Raw genomic sequence first — 17079 nt, 5'->3', positions numbered from 1 at the left:
TTGGTGGGTGGGAAGTCGGGGGTCTGGTGCCAGGACTGTCGCTTGGCAGAAGGGGGGGTGGCCAGGGTGGCCGCTGTGGGGAGGCAGGTCACCTCGGGGGCCTTGCACGGCGGGGAGAAGGGCGCCTCAGGCACAGGGTCGACGAGCAGGCTGCCGTGCTCCCCGGACAGCGCAGCCCTGGCGCCCTTGAGGTTCCGGCAGTGGTACCTGCGGTCGCTGAACCACTTGCGCACCTCCCGGGCGCTGAGGCCCGTCACTTTGGTCAGGTGCTCCACTTCACTCTGCCCTGGGAACTGGTTCCGGCAGAAGCTCCCTTTCAGAGCTGACAGCTGTTCGTGAGACTTCTTGTTTTTGTAGATGCTGGCATCAAGGAAGGCTTGGGAGGTGATGCTGGGGCAGGCTGTGAGAAGGGACTGGGCGGCGTTCACCACCTTCACGGCTGACGTCGTATTTGAACACACTGTGTTAATGGGCGCCACAGCGGGCGGCTTGGGGACAGAGGTGACTGCCAGGGGGAGAGCGGAGCTGGGGGCCTGCAGCCCGTTGGCCATCAGAGGCTGAGTGACCAGAAGTCCCCCCGCCGTGCCCTCCGGCTGCCCCACCACGTGCCCGGGCAGAGCGGCCTGGATGAGGTGCTGGACGTTGCCGCTGCTGGCAACCAGGGGGGTGTTGAGGACCGTGATGGTGGGCTGGGGCACCGACTGGATGACGGTGTTGAACATCTTTTTCCGGGCATCCTCAATCTCCTCCGGGGACCAGCTGATGCCCTGCTTCAGCCTCTGGGCGGTGAACCAGATCTTGAGCTGTTCCTCCGGGTACTTGGTGACCACAGTCAAATAGCAGAGCTCGGCTTTGGTCGGGTAGGGGAACTTGTGGAAGGAGTTCTTCAGAAAGCTGTTGGAGTCCATGGCCGCGTTGTACGTGGGAATGCTGCTCAGCGGGATCATCACTTTGGGGAGGGACCTGGCGGTGGGGAGGGGCTGCTGGGCCTGCGGGGGTGGCTGCTGCAGGGAGAGGAGCTGGGCGATGCCCGCGGGCAGCACCGGCACCGTCCCCAGCAGGGGGCCATTGGCCGAGTGGGGGGGCTTTGCAGGGTTGGTTGAGGCCTGGCTGGAGGGGGCCGCCCCATTAACAGAGGCATGGTCCCCCTCTTTCACTTCCGTGTCCCCAGCTGGAGGGTTTGGTAAGGCCTCCCCAGTGGGCTGGTTGGGCACATTCTCCTTGAGCGTGTGAATCTTTTTGGCTTCAGCTTTGCCTTTCATTATCTTCATGATTGGAGTCTTGGTGATGATGATTTCCGCCTGTCCATCCATCCCCTCCACGTTTGGCTCCCCTGACAGGTCAGGAGGGCTGGCACCCTCGGGGACACTCTGTTCCACAACCACGTGATTGTCTGGCTTGGCCACATTCCACACAAAGTTGGCTTCCCCTGAGTGACACTTGGCGTTGTGCAGAGAAAGCCCCTCGGGAGTTTTTGCCAGAAAGCTGCATTCAGTGCATACAAAGCTTGGGTCTTTGTTAAAGTCTGTGTGCTCTGAGCTCAGATGTCCCACAAACTGGGTTATGTCCTGGGATCTGAAGTCACAGTATTTACAGGCATATGCGTAGCCATCCAAGGTGCCCCGGTGCCCATTAGCCAGCGAGGGGACATCGGGACCACTGGCGCCCTGGGTGGCCTCGGTGCTGGTGGCAGGCGCTTCCGGGGGCGGCTCCTGGGGGGGCCCCTCTGGCCCGGGCTCTGCGGGCGGGGCCTCAGCGCTGGAGCCGGGCAGCACCACGGTCTTCACGGGGATCATGCACGGGGTGGTGGACTTCCTCTTGCTGGCCATGACGACTGTCGTGCTGGGTGATCAGCGGGCGACAGCTCCTCCCGCTGGGGGTCTCACAGCACGGCTTCCAGCTGCTCCGTGAGGCCCAAAGGAGCAGCTTCCGAGGGCTTCTTCAGTTGTTGGCAGAAAGCAGGTTTTCCCTGTTAAACCTGGGGAGGAGAGAGAGAGAGGTGAGGCTCTCCCGAGCTGTGTGTGTCTCCGATTCCCAGACACACTCTGCTGCTTGCCTCCGATCACCTGGGCCTTCTCCCAAGGAAGGCAGCAGCACCTTGGATGGAACATTCCAGTCGGGAGCCCCTCAAGCACAGAACAGTGCCCCAGAGAGTGAGTGGTTCATCCCAACACCACGGGACGGACTTCAGCCACGTGTTTCTGTTTTGTTTCCCTCTGTTTGCTTGCATAAAATAACTCGGATTCAAAAATGACAACAATAAAAATAATCCTCCTCTGGACCTTCAAATGAATTCTGGCCATGTCAGAGTGAGAACAAAAGACCCTAGTGTAATTCTTGTTTAAATGTTTGGGCCAGTGAGGGCTTTCTTTTCATAGCCTTCCCACACGGGAGCGCAGGCCGCCGCCCCTGCCTCTCCGGTGCCAAGGCCAGAGGCCGCGTCGTGGCAGTGTGTCCCTGGGAGAGGGCACTGCTGCCCAGGGCCGTGCTCTGGGGACTGCCTGCCCTGCCCTGTCACCCCCAGCTCCAGGCTGCTGGAGAGGGACCCCTTAGTTACTGCCTGTACCCCGGACTCCTGGTGCTCAGGTAAAGCCCAAGGTCGGAGGGTCAGAGGGTGCACAGACGCAGTTTGTGGCCCCATGACTGCACCTCTCTCCCTGGGGCAGCAGCCCCTTGAGTGGCTTCACCCTGGGTGTGTGTGCGACCGTGACCTTGTGTTGGGCTTGCTTTTTATTTCTTCTGGTGCCTTTATTGTTTCTTTAAAAAAAAAAACCCAACCCTGAAAGCTTTGATCCATTTGAAATTTATTTCAAAAGCTGAGATGATTTATTTACATGTAAAGTACTCCTAATTCTTTCATGAGATGCCAGGAGAAAACTTTCTGTGATGTCTATTATTGATATTAATATACAACCGCAATCATCATTACCTTTCTTTTAGCAAATTGCAATGCTGATAATGACTAAAATAACAGTTATTCTAATACCAGAATCGTATTATCATCAGTGTTTAGATTTGATATAAAAGTGTAAAAAAAAAGGTAAAATACCTCCATGTAAGTTCTTAATAAATAAACACAGCAAGCTATTTTTTCTCCCTTTAAGACCTGGTGATCATGACGATAAAAAATAGTTGCTAGTAAAAAACAGTTGGCGTGAGATAAGGATAAACATATGCCCAGTGCACCCACCTGTCACCATTTCCTCCACTGAAATGTTATGCATTTTTTAAACTTAATTTTTAATAGTAAAAATAAAATAGCAATATTAAGTAAAATTTAAGAAAACCACCTATAGTTTTCCATATACTGCAAATATTTTGTACCCATTTTTAATCATTAATGGGCACACACGTTTTTTTTCCCATTAAACATTTCATCATAAACAGTGTCATTAAATAAGCTTCATAATTACAATATTCAATAGCGCCTAATAATGTACCCCTACAGAGTTCAGCCTCCTCTGCTACACACAGGCCTCAGTGTCCCCCTCTCATGGGTGACAATGAAATGACCTCTGGATATATAGGATGTATTTCTTCTATCAAATTATTTCCTGAGGCTGAGCACACAGAAATGGGTAATTTACCAGATCAATGGGTAATTTACCAGTATCAATATTTCTAAGCTCCTCTATATAGTACTAGCAAACATTTTAAATTAAGTGCTTTACCACCTGATTAAATTCCAAATCAGGAAAACTAAGGATAATACAGTTATGTTTTCAGCAGGCAAATCAGATTTTCAGATAAGTCACTGAAGACATCAAAAAGAATATACAAATGAGCAAGTGACGTAAGAAAAAACTGACTTCATCAAAATTAAAATAACTTTCTGTGCCTTAAAGGCTGCCATCAACAAAGTGAAAAAGACAAGCCATGGAACAGGAGAAAATATTTGCAAATCATATCAGATAAAAGGGCTTATAACTGAATAATAAAAAGACAAAAATCCAATTAAGAAATAGGTAAAGAAGTTTCTTTGGAAGGAATGATGCTAAAGCTGAAACTCCAGTACTTTGGCCACTTCATGCAAAGAGTTGACTCATTGGAAAAGATTCTGATACTGGGAGGGATTGGGGGCAGGAGGAGAAGGGGACAGTGGAGGATGAGATGGCTGGATGGCATCACCGACTCGATGGACATGAGTTTGAGTGAACTCCGGGAGATGGTGATGGACAGGGAGGCCTGGTGTGCCGTGATTCATGGGGTTGCAGAGAGTCAGACACGACTGAGCAACTGAACTGAACTGAAAGAATTTGAATAGACGTTTCTCCAAAGCAGGCCTATAAATGACGAATAAGCATATTTAAAAAGTACTTGGGCTTCCCTGGTGGCTCAGTGGTAAAGAATCCACCTGCTGATGCAGGAGACACGGTTTTGATCCCTGCTCTGGGAAGACCCCACATGCCGAGGGGCAGCGAAGCCCACGCACCACAACTACTGATCCCATGCTCTACAGCCCGGAAGCCGAAACCGCTGCGCCCACATGTGGCACCTACTGAAGCCCACACCCTGGAGCCCGTGCTCTGCAACAAGAGAAGCCACCTCAATGAGAAGCCCATGCACCACAACTGGAGAGCAGTCCCCCACTTGCTGCAACTAGAGAAAGCCCCTGGAGCAACGAAAACCCAACACAGCCAAAAATGAATACATTTTTTTAAAAAAGTGCTCAACACCATTAGTCATTAGGGAAATACAAATCAAAACCACAGTGAGACGCCAGTTTACTCCCACCAGGATGACTGTGATCACGATGACAGATGATGACACTACAGGTGAGGAAGTGCGGAGACCAGGATCCTCCAGCATCAGTGGCTGGAAGGCAGAATGGGGCAGCCTTTGCTGCACTTGAGAAGACAGCTGGGCAGTTTCTCAGAAAGTTAAATATAGAATTACCATGCTGCTGCTACTAAGTCGCTTCAGTCGTGTCCGACTCTGTGCGACCCCAAAGGCGGCAGCCCACCAAGCTCCCCCGCCCCTGGGATTCTCCAGGCAAGAGCACTGGAGTGGGTCGCCATTTCCTTCTCCAATGCGTGAAAGTGAAGTCGCTCAGTCGTGTCCGACTCTTTGCGACCCCATGGACTGCAGCCCACCAGGCTCCCCCGTCCGTGGGATTTCCCAGGCAAGAGTGCTGTAAGGCCCAATAATTCCACTCCTAGGTGTATACCAAATAGAAATGAAAGTATGTCCATGCAAATATTCATAATGATAGCCCTGAAGTAGAAGCAACCTCAATGGCCATCAACAGGTGAATGAATAGACACAACAGGCTTTGTCCACGTGACGCGCTACTGTTCAGCCATAAAAAGGCACGAAGTACTGACGTGGGCTACAGCACAGATACAAACATCATGAAGGCAGACACACGATGCCACGTACCATGTGGCTGCATCTGTGTGAAACACTCAGAATAGGCATCTCCATAGTGACAGAAGGTAGATTAGTGTTTGCCAACAGCAGGGAGGGGAGGGGAAAATAGGGACTGACTGACCACTAACGGGGATGAGGTTTCTGTTTGGGGTGATGCACATGTATACCTGTGATGGATTCATTTTGATATTTGGCAAAACTAATACAATTATGTAAAGTTTAAAAATAAAAATTAAAAAAAAACAAAACTGTGAACATGCTAAAAACTACTGAAAGGACTTCAAAAACCCAAGTAAGTGGAGGATGGCAAGTTACAGCCCTCAGTTCTGTAGAAGAGGGCCATCACTGTCCCATCTCAGGATCCAGTAGAGGTGGCCTCACTGATTTATGGTACTTCCTGACCTGCCTTCCTCTTCCTCATGATTGCCCTGGGGAAGGTGAAAACAGTGGCTATGAACACTAGTCAAGGCGAGAAAGGGATGAGAACCGCAGACCTGGCGGCTCAGGAAGCAAGCATGGTCACCGGGAGGCCCGCCTGCCCAGCCCAGCCCCCGACACTCAGGCCGAACTGACCTTTGTGATGGCGACTGGGCTCCAGCAAAGCAGAGTTACAGTATGTCCCCTGTGTTTATTTACTAAGGCTCAGGAGGGGGCAACACGAAATGGAATTGATTTTAGGAGATGGCCCTAATGTCTGAATTAACAATTCAGTCTCAAGGTAGCCCCCCAACTGTCTTCCAAATCAACGATCCAGGAGAGCACCACTGCCAACTGTTCTGAGTGGCTCGGTCACCTGTTACGAAGGAAGCTGATTAAACAGCAGGAGCGGGGTGGGGTGAGGGGGCAGCAATTGCCAAAGGTCCCTGAGAGCGGACTATGGGTAGACAGCGCTGTAATCTGCACTCTCATTTCACTCCCACAGCAAACCCTGGAGGAGGAACTATTATCACTCCCGGGCTCAGGGGGTGCAGTAACCGCCTACAGGGCGCACAGCTGGCAGGCAGAGGCGGCTGGCAGGCAGGCTCCAGAGTCTGCCCTCCACCAGTGCACGCACCGAGCTCTCCGAGCAAGCACAACACTGCTGGAAGGAGGCCTGGAGGACTTTCCCGAGCTGTACTTCCCCCCAGTGTTTATCAGGAAAAATGCCAAACATACAAAAAGTTGAAAGAATTTTCCAGTGAATTCCCACATACTTACCACCTGGGTGACATCATCCAGCTGTTTTCAGTAATTCCACCCATTTAGCTAAGAGGGGCTGAGTCTATTTGTCATACGTTTTTTTCAAGGGTATCCAATAAAAGTAGTAAGAGTAAGGCCCTGTCTAGAAACCCCATCCAGAAGCGGCCCATGGACCCTGATGGATGCGCGGGGCAACAATCACCTTGAGCAAACAGCCTGTCAGCCAAGCCAAGCCCTGAGTGAGGTGTGCTGAGAAAAGCAGGAGGTTCTGTGCTGCCAAAGAGATTTGCAGACAGGACCAGAGGACAATCCCAGGTTCATCATCATTCTTTGAACAATCCTTTCTCCACCCTGTCTTGAAAGTTTGTCTTGTAAATGCATTGTTTTTCTTTAATGAGGAAATAAGACTGAAAGTACATAACTTTCCCCCCAAAATCTGTCTTTGGAAACCAGGAATTGCTCAGTTCCCTAAAGTAACAAAGCTGTAGCTAAGTCACTGCACTTCAACACTACAAATAATCACATTTGTGGGGCTGGAAAAAAAAATGTTTGCAGATCAAATTCTTAAAGTGTTTAGCTTTATAGATAAGTCAGGAACTTTCCATTGTTGTTTTAATTCTGAGGAAGGAACTGGAAGGACAACAGGAGTTCAACAAAAGATTTCGAATGTTGAAAAGGCGACTGTCAGCAGACGCTTTCCAAGTGTTACGGGGGCCAGGCTTCAGCCCTCCTTGACACGCGACACACAATTTACCGATAGAAACCGGAGTGACGGGAGAAGCTGACAGAGCTGCAGAAACACACTCAGTGATGTTAATATACTCTTCATGGTTCTGAAAGCTCGAGTAGACAACAAGAAAGGATGAGAAGGATAAGACTTCCACAATGAGGATGAGGAAGGCACAGGTAGTCTTGAATATTCTACAGTCATCCCCTTCATATTTTAAGAACATTTATGAGACAAAGTTTCTCTCAGAAATAAAGAAGAAAAGTGAAAATCCTCCCTGTTTTCCCCAGACAGAGCCACTGTTAACAATCTAGTGTCCATTATTTCAGACATCTTTTAGAGGCATAAGTTACTATAACCAGTGTTTTTAAAAACTGAAAATGGAGTTGTATTTTGTTCTGATTCTCTTTCTTCCCACAATGATGTAGTTTCAACATCTTTTAATGTCAGAACCTACCGTTTATCTCACTCTTTTAAACAATGTTCTAATTTATGCATCCACCAAAATTTACTTAACCAATCTAGCTCTTAACAGACTTTTGCATTTCTCCAATTTTTTATATTCTTACAAATAATGGCTCAATGGATATCCCTGAGAATACTTTTTGTGCATTTGAAAGTATCTGAAATTCTCAAGTTCTTTTAAGTAGCACTGCTGTGGCATGTATTACTTCTTTTTTTTCGGCCACGCTGAGTCTGTCGCTGTGCACAGGCTCTCTCTGGCTGCGGCGAGTGAGGGCTACTCTCGAGTTTTGCGGTGTGCGAGCTTCTCACTGCCATGGCTTCTCCTGCTGTGAAGAACAGGCTCTAGCTCTAGCTCAGGGGGCATGTGGGATCCTGCTGAAGCAGGGACTGAATGTGTGTCCCCTGCGTCGTCAGGCAGATTCTTAACCAGTGTGCTACCTGGGAAGCTCTGCTGCGGCATTTACAATATTGTCAGTGAAGTACAGCAGTGCCCTCCAGATAGGTGGTGCTGACTCTCACTCCCATCAGCGGAGAGTGACGTGGCCTCAGTGCCCTCCAGATAGGTGGTGCTGACTCTCACTCCCATCAGCAGAGAGCGACGTGGCCTCAGCGTCACCACATGGCATCACTGCTTCTCGCCTCTGCTCACACGTACGTGAAAAACTGGTCACTACTGTTTTAACTTGCATTTCTGTACAGCGAGGGCTGAAAATCTTTTCACATGTTGTTGGTACTTGTGATAATTACTTTTGCCTGTTTTTTCTGTAGATTTTAAGAGTTCTCTACATATTAAGGAAATTGGCTCTTCATCATCTATCACAGAGGAAGCTGTGGTTTATACCAAGATTGCAAGGATGTTTTAATACTAGGAAATTTCTAAAAATAATTAACATCATTGCTAAATTGGAGAAACCAAAATAGCATTTTAATAGGGTTATACTCTAATTTCTTCTTGTGGTAAAATAAACACATGACATAAAATTTCCCATCTTGACTACTTTGAAGCATAGAGTGTCACTCACACACCCTCGCTGTTGCTCGGCAGGCCTCCAGCCCTCTCCACCCTGCAGAACTGCAGCTCTAGACTCACTGGACAACAGTGGTCCCCCACCCCTCCTCAGCCCCTGAAAACCATCGTTCTCCTTTCTGCTTCTACGAGTTTGGCAACTGCAGACGCTCCGTGTAAGAGGGACTATGCGGAATTCGTGTTTCTGAGACTGGCTTCTTTCACTTACAGTCCTCAAGGTTCACCCACGCGGTGCCATGCGGCAGACGCCCCGTCAGCATCTTTGCTGAACATCATCTGACCAGTATGACAGTTTATTTCTGGGCTCTGTACTCTTTTCCGTAGGTCTTTGTCTATCTCCACGCCAGTACCACGCTGCTTTGGTCACTGTCACTTTGTAACATGTTTGAGATCAGGATGTGCAAGGTCTCTAGCTGTTTTTCTTTCTCGAGATTATTATGGCTATTCAGGGTCCTTTGAGATTCCAGATGGGTATTAGATTTTTTTTTCCATTTCTGCAAGAAAATGTCATTGGGATTTTGATAGGGGTTGCACCGAACCTGGTTTCAAGGCGGTTGGGTTAAGTTTGTTCTTTTTCTAGTTCCTTGAGGTATAAAGTTAAGCTGTTGATTTGAGATCTCTTTTTTTTTTTTTGGCCACACCATGCAACTTGAGGATCTTAGTTCCCCAACCAGGGATTGAACCCATTCCCCCGCAATGGACCACAAAGCCCTAACCACTGGACCACCAGGGAATCCCCTTTCTTCTTTTTTCTAATGAAAGTATTTATCACTATAAATGTCCCTCATTGTATTGCTTTTGCTGTATATCAAAGTTATGTTATGCTGTGTTTTTGTTTTCACTTGCTTCAAGGTATTTTATAGTTTCCCTTGCAATTTCTCCCTTGACCCACTGGTTGTTCAAGAATGTGTTGTGTAATTTCTTCATATTTGTGAATTTTTCAGTTTTACTTCTGCTATTAGATTAAGACCTATATGTACTGATGTAAATATATCTCAAGATATTTAAATAATAAAATATGTAATATACTGCATAATAAAATATATGATTTCATCATATAATAATCTATTTAGACTTGTATTTGCTTGAATATGAAAAGAATTCAGGAGAAAGGATAAATATTGGTCCATTAAACAATAATGACTTTATCAGGAAGGAGAAGAGAATTTACTTTTTTTAAACTTTATGCCCTCTGTATTGTTTGAATTTGTACAGTCATGTGTTGCTTTTAATTTTAAAAGTAGCAGTAAGGATGAAAATAAATAAAATGAATGGTGCCAGTGAGCAGCAAACTCTGCAGATAGGGCAGCCAGCACACAGAACGGGGGTGAGCTGCTCACGTACAGCCGGGAGGGTTCACTGTCACATGACCGTCCCGTGCACAAGAGGTACAAGAGAGGGGCTGGGGGAGGGGGTCCTGATGCCCCCGCAGATCCCAAGGCCGTGTCAAAATGGAGCCCCTGATTTGCGTCACTCTTATCATTTACGAGGCAAACTTGTTCTGCTGAAGTCATTCAACTGGAACAATAAATTACATCTGCCATGGATTTACCTGTGTCAGAGAGATGGAGGGAATCTGACCACTCCTTGTTTTCAAATATCTGTTTCCAGTCGTCAATGACTGTGATCATTTTTTTGGACCCCTGACACTGCAATCCATTAGGGCACAATTTAATTGAGGCAGAGTCCTTGGAAGTGTAGAGTTTTTACCCTTGAAATGAACCCTAATCACAAGCATCCTAAAGATTACCTACTTGTGTGAAGTCCCACAGAATAGCTGAAAAACTGAGTGAACACCACGTGCCAGAAGTGTCAGAAAGTTGTATGGGGGCCAGATGTGCAAGCAAAGTGAAACCAAACACCCAGCAGGTTCTCATTGTGAAGTCAGTCTGGGCTGTAAATGACAGACCTTTCAGAGTCGCTGTGGCACGAATCAGGTGATCCCTGTAGCAGCAGTGGCTGGAACTGTGAACCTGTGAACCACTGCCATAAACTCTGGATTAAATCAATGGCTTCCATTGCCAGAGACTTCTGAAGTGTAAGATAATGCCGCACACAAGCGGATCAATTTGCACGGATGGCACTACTGCTATGCTAGAAAGGAAGTCACTTCTCTATCGCCAAGTGCTCTGTGGCCTGCAAAGTGCGTTCATCGCTCTCAGTCCATCCCAGTGGCCTCCAGAGTCGGTTATTATCATTCCTGCACCCAGAGCACCGGAGAGCTATTGGGCAAGAAATGGGAGGGGACAGATTCATATACGAGCCCAATGTTCTGACTCTCTGTTCTTTTTTAGGCCACGTTCACTCTGAATACTAACTGAATGATAAACTCATTACCTTTCATTAGTTTTACATTATCCACATTATTAATTAAATAATTTTGAGCCTTCTTACAGAGGGCTCAAAGATTTTTACAAGCGGAATTTGTTGGATGGTGTTATTTTTCGAGATAAATGACTTGACGAGGCATTTGTGAGCCTTCACATGTATAACATTTTTAGAGTGTGAGAAGAGGGGAGGGATTGTTTCCTCCAGAGCATGACTAGAGAACTCTGCTACAGTGGGGCTAAGTGATTAGACTGAGGTTAGTGAGCAGGAATCAACAACAAAAAGAACATAAGGGAGACGGTCCAGCCTCAGGAATGTGTATGGGCAGGACCCTGGCAGCCCAGCAGACCTGCTGGCTGGAATTGTCAGATTTCTGCTGAAACAAAGAAGAGTTACAAAGAACTGGAGTCTGTCTCTGAGCCAAGGCCTCAAGTGTCAAAGCCATGTCAAGCCCAGGGCTGACCTCTCTGGATACCTGCGGGTCACAATACTTTCTACACTTAGGAATCACCACCCAGCGGAGGGCGTGGGGCCAGCACTCTTTACTTATTTTTCCCCTTCAAACAGTTCTTGTTTCTGTCAAGTCATCAACAGAAATAGCCTGCTCCAGTCAGATGTTGTCACCTCTATAGTGAACAGTAATTCACTCTTTCTCAAGCTCAGAAGAGTGATGAGGATAAAAATACAGCAGCCTCAGAATTAAAGGGACCCTGTGCTGTGTGCTCAGTTGCACAATCGTGTCCGACTCTTTGCAACTCTAAGGACTGTAGCCTGCCAGGCTCCTCTATTCATGGGATTCACCAGGCAAGAATACTGGACTCGAGAGACCACGTATTTCAATCGTTCGACTTTACATGAATCACCTTGAAAGTGTCACTTCTGTGGTCAGGATGACTAACCACCCAGTTCTACAAGGTGGTTAGGCTGGCCCAGGTTCGACTGTCTCCAGAGACGGGGAGCTCAGCATCCACTGGGTTTGAAAAGATGTTAGAAATGATTCCTTATAGCAAGCACCCACAAAATTACCTTCCTAGGGGTTTTACTCACTAGGTTTAATTTTTCACTCAAAAATAGTTGAAGACTTCCTATGTGCTCAGTACCATGTGCTCAGTACTGGGTATAAAAGGATTTTTGAAAAGACGTCATTGCTGTACTGCAGAAGCTAATCAGTTACTGGAGTCTTTAGGCTCTTCAGCAGCCATCTGGGGCGTGCTTTCCTTCTGCACACACTGGCTTCCCTTGCCCACCTGCAGTTGGGTGTAAACAGTGAAATGTAAGCAAATGTGCCATCTCCAGGGGAAAGCATTGAGAGAAAGTACGTGCTTTGCTTCACTATTTACCCTCTGGCTGGCCCTGGCAACTTGGAAATGTTTCAGATCGTAGCTACTCTGTTAGCCTGGGTCCTAAAGGGAGAACAATAGTTGATCTGTAATGTACATGTAACATGAGCAAGAAATAACTTTTGTGGTTTTAAGTCACTGAGATTTTTGGAGTTGCTTGTTACCACAGCATAATCCAACCCATCCTGACGGATACACAGTGTAAGGGAAACCAGACAAACAAATCAACACAAATCAACAATAAGCCAAGTGTCGCAGTGGAGGCATGCACGGGACTCGGTGAGGGTGCAGGAGAAGGTTTACCACCACCTAAGCTTTCCAGAGGACGTGGGTAAGGCCTCGAAGAAGGGGCAGCCTTTTAAACAGAGGCTGGAGGATGAGTGGATACTGCCAAGCAGACATGTTAAGAAAAGGGGGTTCTAGACAGAACACTTAATGAAAAGCCATGGAGGGAAGAGAGGACGTGGTCTGGAGAGAGACCAAGGAGCTTGGTTTTGCTGGGGTAGAAGACTGAATGTGGTGTATTTCCCACAAGGCTGAAGAAGATGAAGTTTGCAGGACCCTCCCTTGATGGGCTCCCTCTGAGGAATGCATCTGTATTTTCGTAAATGTATGCTTATATTGGGCTTCCCAGGTGGTGACAGTGGTAAAGAATCTGCCTGCCAATGCAGGAGACACAGAGAGATGCAAGTTCAATCCCTGAGTTGGGAAGATCCCCTGGAGGAGGACATGGCAGCCCACCCCAGTCTTCTTTCCTGGAGAATCCCATGGAGAGAGGAGCCTGGCGGGCTATAGTCCGTGGGGTTGCCACGAGTCGGACACAACTGAGCACCACCACCATGCTTATATTTTTGATACTTTTCCCCTCCTCAGGAGACCCTCCCTCCTAATGTTCAGGTTCCACCAAAGCTCGTCTGCTTTTGAGGGGTGGAGGGGATCAGGAGATGACCTGAAACCTTATTAATCGTCTGCATGACACCTTCTCCCATATTTAAAAGAAGGAATCCGGTTCCCCAAGAATCTTTTCCCACCCAAGCCAAGCACTCTCATTCCTGCGCGTGGGGTCATGGCTGGAACGTCTGGCATCGTCTCAACTGCTCTTCTCTGAAAGTGCTCCTATTTGTCTAGAGCTCTCTTAAGGGTGGCACCTGAATCTAACCCTACTTCTCCAGATGGATTCATGATGTTTTTATCACTTTTCTTACTGGAGTTTCATGCATCATACTTTATCCTTCCATAAAAGCTGTGACCCAGTGATGCCAGATTGTTTACACTGTGAGATTCCCCAGACAATATGGAGAAGTGCTCTTGGATTTAATTCACACCCAGTACCAGTATCAAAATACAACAGTGGTCTTTTCCCCTTTAGGTCTGGGAGACTTAGAGGAACAAGTTTGATACAAAAAAGAAAGTTAATTCATTTAAGAAATGTTTACTAAGTGCCTACACCCTGTGCCAGGCACTGTCCTAGATGCCAGAATATGCTAGAATAGAACAAAAGACAAAAAAGAGATACAAAATTCTCTGCCACCCTGGAGTTCACATTCTCGTTTAGGGGAGAGACAAAAAACCAAATAAATAAGTGAAACTGTGTGTTAAAGAATAGTAAGAGCAGGACTTCCCCAGTGGTCCAGTGGTTAAGAATCTGCCTTCCCATGTAGGGGGATGTGAGTTCAATCCCTGGTCTGGGAACTAAGACCCCACATGCCACAGGGACACTAATGCCACGTGGCAGCTAGAGAGCCGCATGAGAGCTCCTGAGCCTGCTCTAGAGCCCGCGCTCCGCAACAAGAGAAGCCCCCAGCTCACCGGAACTAGACAAAACCTGCATGCCCAACGAAGGCCCGACACGGCCAAAAAAAGCAAAAAAGAAAAACCTAATGGATGACAGAAGGCAGTGGGATGGCATGTCTACAGTGCTGAGAGAGAAAAAGTGAGAGAGAGCAGTAAGTGCAATGGAGAAAAATAAAGCAAGGAAGGGGAACAAGGAGCGTGGTGGGTGGGGAGGTGATGCAAGGTCACAGTTTTAACCATGGTGGCTGGAATGCTTTCCTAAGAACGTGACCCTGGAGCAGGGACTCAGAGGTGAGGCAGTGAGCCATCCTGCAGTTGAAGAGCGTCCCAAGCAGAGGCATGAGCTGCTGCAAGGACCTGGAGGTGGCATCGTGCCTGGTTTGTTTAGGACAGCTGAGCGGGAGCAGTCGGGAGTGAGCAGGAGAGGACGGGGCCCAAGAGGTGAGCAGCAGACGGTGTGGGCCACAGTCACGACCCCAGTTTCTCTGAGCTGGGCAGCCCCTGGGGTGGCGGGGGCTAGGAGCAGAGGGCTGACGAGGTCTGACGTGTGTCCCACAGGACGCAGCTGCTGGCTGTGTCGAGAACAGACTGCAGGAAAAACAAGAGGAGAAGCAGGAAGCCTGTCAAGAGGGGATGGCAGTGATCCAGGCAGGAGACGACAACGGCCTGGACCAGGATTTAGAGATGGAGGTGAAGAGCAGTGTCTGGAGTCTGGGACCTTCTGACAGTAGAGCTGACAAGGTTCCCTAAGGGACTGGATGGAGCATGTGGAGGAATCTCATCCACAGGAATCAAGGCTGACTCCAGGGTGTTTGACCTAAGCTACTGGAAGGGTGGTGTCGCCATCAACCAAGATAGGTTTGAACCTGGAAGCTTCCTATCAAAAGCCAAAGCCAATGTGTGCCGAGACTGGAAGGTCCCTTTCTAGGTGAGAGACTAGACTGAGCTGGCTTGGTCATCAGCATTTCAGGGAGGCTGTGCAAGGCCAGTGTCCCAGTGAAAAGACTCTGCTTTCTGCCCAAACCTGCTCGAACTCACAGAGAAACTACGGAAGGCGGGATGGGGGCCCAGGGGATGAGGAGGTGGGGAGAGAGGGAGGGTGGGGACCAACAGAGGCTACCGTGAAAGGCGACTCGTCAGAACCTGCTCCGTCCAAAGTCCATCACGTTACATGAAAACGCACTGGAAGCCCACGTTTCAAGTTCAAAAAGTAAATTACTTTATTAAATTTAAAAGTAAAAATTCAAAAAAGCAAAATAGTAAATGGTTTGCCCTGGATGTGGTTTTATTTCAGAATTACACTGGCTTTGTTTTAATTGAATTTTTCCAGTGTGGGACAGAGACTCTGCAGGCTAAACAGCCTGCAGGCTAGTGGGCATGTCTGAGCCTCTCAGGACTGAACACTCCTCTAAACTGAACTCTCCGGCTCTCCCCTGGGAGGGGCGCTTTTCCTCACCCAACTCCCAGGCTCAGTCTACACTGCAGACTGACTTCAGTGGTCCCAAGTCAGTGGACCGAGTTTGAGCAAACTCTGGGAGATAGTGAAGAACAGGAAACCTGGAGTGCTGCAGTTCACGGGGTTGCAAAGGGTCAGACACAATGTAGCGATTGAACAACAGCAACAGCAAGAAGTATATGAATGGAAAATGTAGCCCATTTCCTAATCGCTGAGAGTTGTTACAAAGAGCAGCAGGTGAGGAGTGAGTGGCTGGTGGAGTTGGGCCAGAGAGCTTTGAAGATTATGTGACTGGGGGACTTCCCTGGAAGTCCAGTGGTTAAGAACCTACCTGCCAACGCAGGGGGTGCAGGTTCGATCCCTGATCGGGAAACTTAAGATTCTACATGCCACAGGGCCACAAAGCCTGCACGTGCAACTAGAAAGTTCACAACAGTAATTACAGAGTAGCCCATGTGCCGCAACAAAGGCCCAGACCAGCCAAAAAAAGAACAGGAATATGTGACCAGGGTCAAACATCACACAGAGCTCCTTTACACTTCAAACTTCTAATAAATACAGATGGTCTTTTGGTTTCAGTTCTGCAGTGATGCATAAGGACACGTCATCCACAACTAAATATAATACCTACTCCTGAACATATTCCATCTGCTTCCAGCCTAAAGCCATGGTCCTAAAGTAACTTCAAAACATTCAGGATGGAGTGATGGGTCAGTACGTGCAGAGCACTCTTTCTCAATCAAAAACCCTACAACAACCTGTTATCCACTCTCATTTGAGTACCTCCATGACCCGGGAGCTTATTATCACTTACAATAATTTATTAAAAAGCTCTTTTCTCAGTTGGACCTGGTTCCCGGGTTTTAGATCTATCTTTTGAATGGACGCAGAACAAGTCGGCACTCGTCACTATGTGATCCGTCAACTCCCTCTACACATCAGCCTTTCACACGGCTGGAGGTCGGCGTTTCATACTTGGTTATTCACCTCCGCAGTGTAAAGTAAGCATCCTGAATTCAACCCTCTCTCTCTCTAGTGACCTGTTCTTTGAATACTCTCCACGTCTCTCTCAAAATGGGGCTATGAGAACCAAATGAGCATCAGGATTCAGCCCAACCAGAGGAGAAGCAAGCCAGGCAGTGTTTTAACCATGTTACCGCCACTGCTAAAACTACCAGAAGTCGACCCAGGAAGAAGTTCTGGTTTCTTTTTCTGCCCACACAGATGAGAAATTTGAGGCGCAGAGGTGAGGTGAGCCGGGGCACAGGGAACACTGCTGGAATTTGGCAGGCCTGGGATTCTTTCATCATGAGGCCATCTGGGGACATATTTTACAGTTCTGATGGAACAGTTCTTGGCTTTCTTCCCCTTTGACTTCCACCTTCTTGCCGTT

General features: G+C 47.9%; 1 protein-coding gene across 1 annotated transcript in view; it reads right to left on the bottom strand.

Moving 5' to 3' along the window:
• The window catches only part of ZHX3 (zinc fingers and homeoboxes 3), a 94441-nt gene that overhangs the window by 4970 nt on the left and 72392 nt on the right, over positions 1-17079 (bottom strand). The window contains exon 3 of the mRNA XM_010829140.1: positions 4-1978. Coding sequence (XP_010827442.1) covers positions 4-1829 — 1826 coding nt within the window. The 5' untranslated portion in view covers positions 1830-1978. The remainder of the gene's footprint in view (positions 1-3; positions 1979-17079) is intronic.

This window comes from Bison bison, unplaced genomic scaffold (genome assembly GCF_000754665.1).
Source record: "Bison bison bison isolate TAMUID 2011002044 unplaced genomic scaffold, Bison_UMD1.0 scf7180017864500, whole genome shotgun sequence".
Taxonomy (NCBI): domain Eukaryota; kingdom Metazoa; phylum Chordata; class Mammalia; order Artiodactyla; family Bovidae; genus Bison; species Bison bison.
Note: the sequence above shows the minus strand (reverse complement) of the source record. Positions and strands in the feature narration are given on the sequence as shown.